At 39.5% G+C, this 2,298-nt stretch overlaps 1 protein-coding gene across 1 annotated transcript in view; it reads left to right on the top strand.

Moving 5' to 3' along the window:
* The window catches only part of slc39a10 (solute carrier family 39 (zinc transporter), member 10), a 53,621-nt gene that overhangs the window by 45,476 nt on the left and 5,847 nt on the right, over positions 1–2,298 (top strand). The window contains exon 8 of the mRNA XM_015371250.1: positions 1,273–1,353. Coding sequence (XP_015226736.1) covers positions 1,273–1,353 — 81 coding nt within the window. The remainder of the gene's footprint in view (positions 1–1,272; positions 1,354–2,298) is intronic.

The raw sequence follows: 2,298 nt of genomic DNA, 5'->3' as shown, positions 1-2,298 counted from the left end.
CTAACTATAAGCTTTATCAAAAAGGAAAGTTTTAAGCCTAGCCTTAAAAGTAGACAGGGTGTCTGCCTCAATGCCCCATACCTGTCTATGTCTCTAAAAGAGGGTCGTTAAAGAATGATGAATAGAAGAGATCTTCCGGTCCCCCGTAAAGGGGTTGGGGTTCATCGCAACCAGAACTCCTTTACTGTATAAAGCGTCAAACTTGACGCTATTCCTGACATGTTGAATTAAAATAGCTTCTTGGATGGGAAGCGAAACGTCTTCAGACTTGGAAACAAAGTCCAGTGGATTGTTTTTTATCTTTTTTGGAATGACTGAGAATCTTCACCAGCAAAATAGAAGTTTTTTTTCTAATCAACCACTGTTTTTATTCTTTAAAAAGGGTTTTTTGCAAATAAGAAATTAAAGGTAATGAAAAAACAAGAGAACAAAATGACATATTACATAAAAAAACTAAAAACATAAAATATATGATACAGCAAACCGCTATATCAGACTCCAGACTCCTTTTTTATGAGCATATCAGCCCTTTGACTGATATCTGGGCTCCGTACTCAGGGCTCTCTCCTGTCAATTCCAGCACAACTGCTGGTTACACTGAAAGTTCTTAAAATTACACTTAAATCAGGCCAATATGCTGAATTTTACCTGTTTTACCTCCTTAATTGCACATTTATGTGAGAAAAGAGCTGTGCAAAGGAGAACCATCCACTTCACTTATCGCTTCAGTTAAGAAACGATAATGAAATCCAATTTTATCTCGAAACATCTGTTCACATGTTATTTATTTCTGTATCAGGAGCAGATGGATCACGCTTAGTTTAGATTTCAGAAGATCCACATCATTGTGATTGGATCCAAATGGTTCCCACAGAATAAACCCCCGTAGTTACTGTTGCTCTGCCTCTGTCGGCCATCTTTAGACCTGCTAATGGTTTTAAATCTTTTAACTGAAACAAAAACTAGAAATGGAAGGTTCTGAGTTCAAGACTCACTCTAACAGACACTCTGAGTAGGTGAGCAAAGACCCTTAACCCCCCACTGCTCCCCAAGGGAATGGGTTAAATGCAGAGAGTTCATATCGTTGCTCTGTACGTGTGACAGTGTAATGACGATAACAAAATACGCTGGAAAAAAGACAGATGATTAAATTCCTCGGTTTAGGTGATTTCCTTCTGAACATGTCTGTTGGTTTTGTTATTATTAATATGAAGATTAAACAGTTTTTTTTCTTTCAGAGCTGAATCCGTGTCTCTGTGTGAATCTCCTTAGGTGCCGCGTTCAGCGCCAACATCACAGGAGGCATCAGTACATCCGTGGCTGTTTTCTGCCACGAACTTCCTCATGAACTCGGTAAGTGCTCAGATATCTGATAACGGACGTCATGTCATCAGCAGCTCTCTCCACCTGCCCGTCCGTTCCCATATCCTAGTTCTATATGCAGATCCAATGTTCTCATTACAGAAAAAAAGCATCCCCCCCCCAACAAAAAAAAAAAAACTGGTCGGCTGGTGTCTGTCAGTCACTGTATCAGTCGGGGAGGATGATGGATGGAGCGTTGTGGTGCAGCTGTCAGAGTACTCATCTGCATCCAGCAGCTCCTCCCAGAGGAACTGTTGGATTCAGGATGATCAGTTTTAATTCAGTCCGTCTCTCCGTCTGTCTCAGGGTTCCCGCGGGTCCTTAAAAAGTCTTACAGGGTATTGAATTCTTCAAAATAAAACTAAGGCCTTAATTGGTATTAAAATGTCTTAAATCAGTCTTTCGTAGGTCTTAATTTTTAAAACCTCATAAATAGGATTATTTTTATTATGATTTATTTTTTTAATCTAAATAAACCATTAAAATTCTTTTTTTTTTTAAATATATATATAAAAAAATAACAGCTCGCCATTATTGGTTCCGTCCCGATAGCGGAACCAATAAAGCGTTGTTGCGGCCGGGACATTTGGGAGATGCACCACTAACTTTTTGTCTGTAAATCTGAGCAAGTGTAAATGTAACGAAAATTGTCTCCAACCAAGAGTTTTCTCCATGGCTAAAACCAGGGAACATCCATGAGGCTCAGTGGATTTTGTGGAAGAAGTCATTCAAGTTCGGAACGATGGGAATTAAGGCAGTGGAGTCACACATGCGAAGCACGAAACAGAAAGCGCCAAAACTGAGAAACAGCCAGTATTTCTGGGTTTAGTTCCACCCTTGTCTCTGCAACGCCTCCACCTATCACCAAATCAAACATACTAAGAAAACCATACAAAGAAAAATAGCTGCAAAAAAGACTTAGCACTGGTTATGTTG

Source organism: Cyprinodon variegatus, unplaced genomic scaffold, assembly GCF_000732505.1.
Source record: "Cyprinodon variegatus isolate N-32 unplaced genomic scaffold, C_variegatus-1.0 Scaffold3, whole genome shotgun sequence".
In the NCBI taxonomy this organism is placed as follows: Eukaryota; Metazoa; Chordata; class Actinopteri; order Cyprinodontiformes; family Cyprinodontidae; genus Cyprinodon; species Cyprinodon variegatus.
Note: the sequence above shows the minus strand (reverse complement) of the source record. Positions and strands in the feature narration are given on the sequence as shown.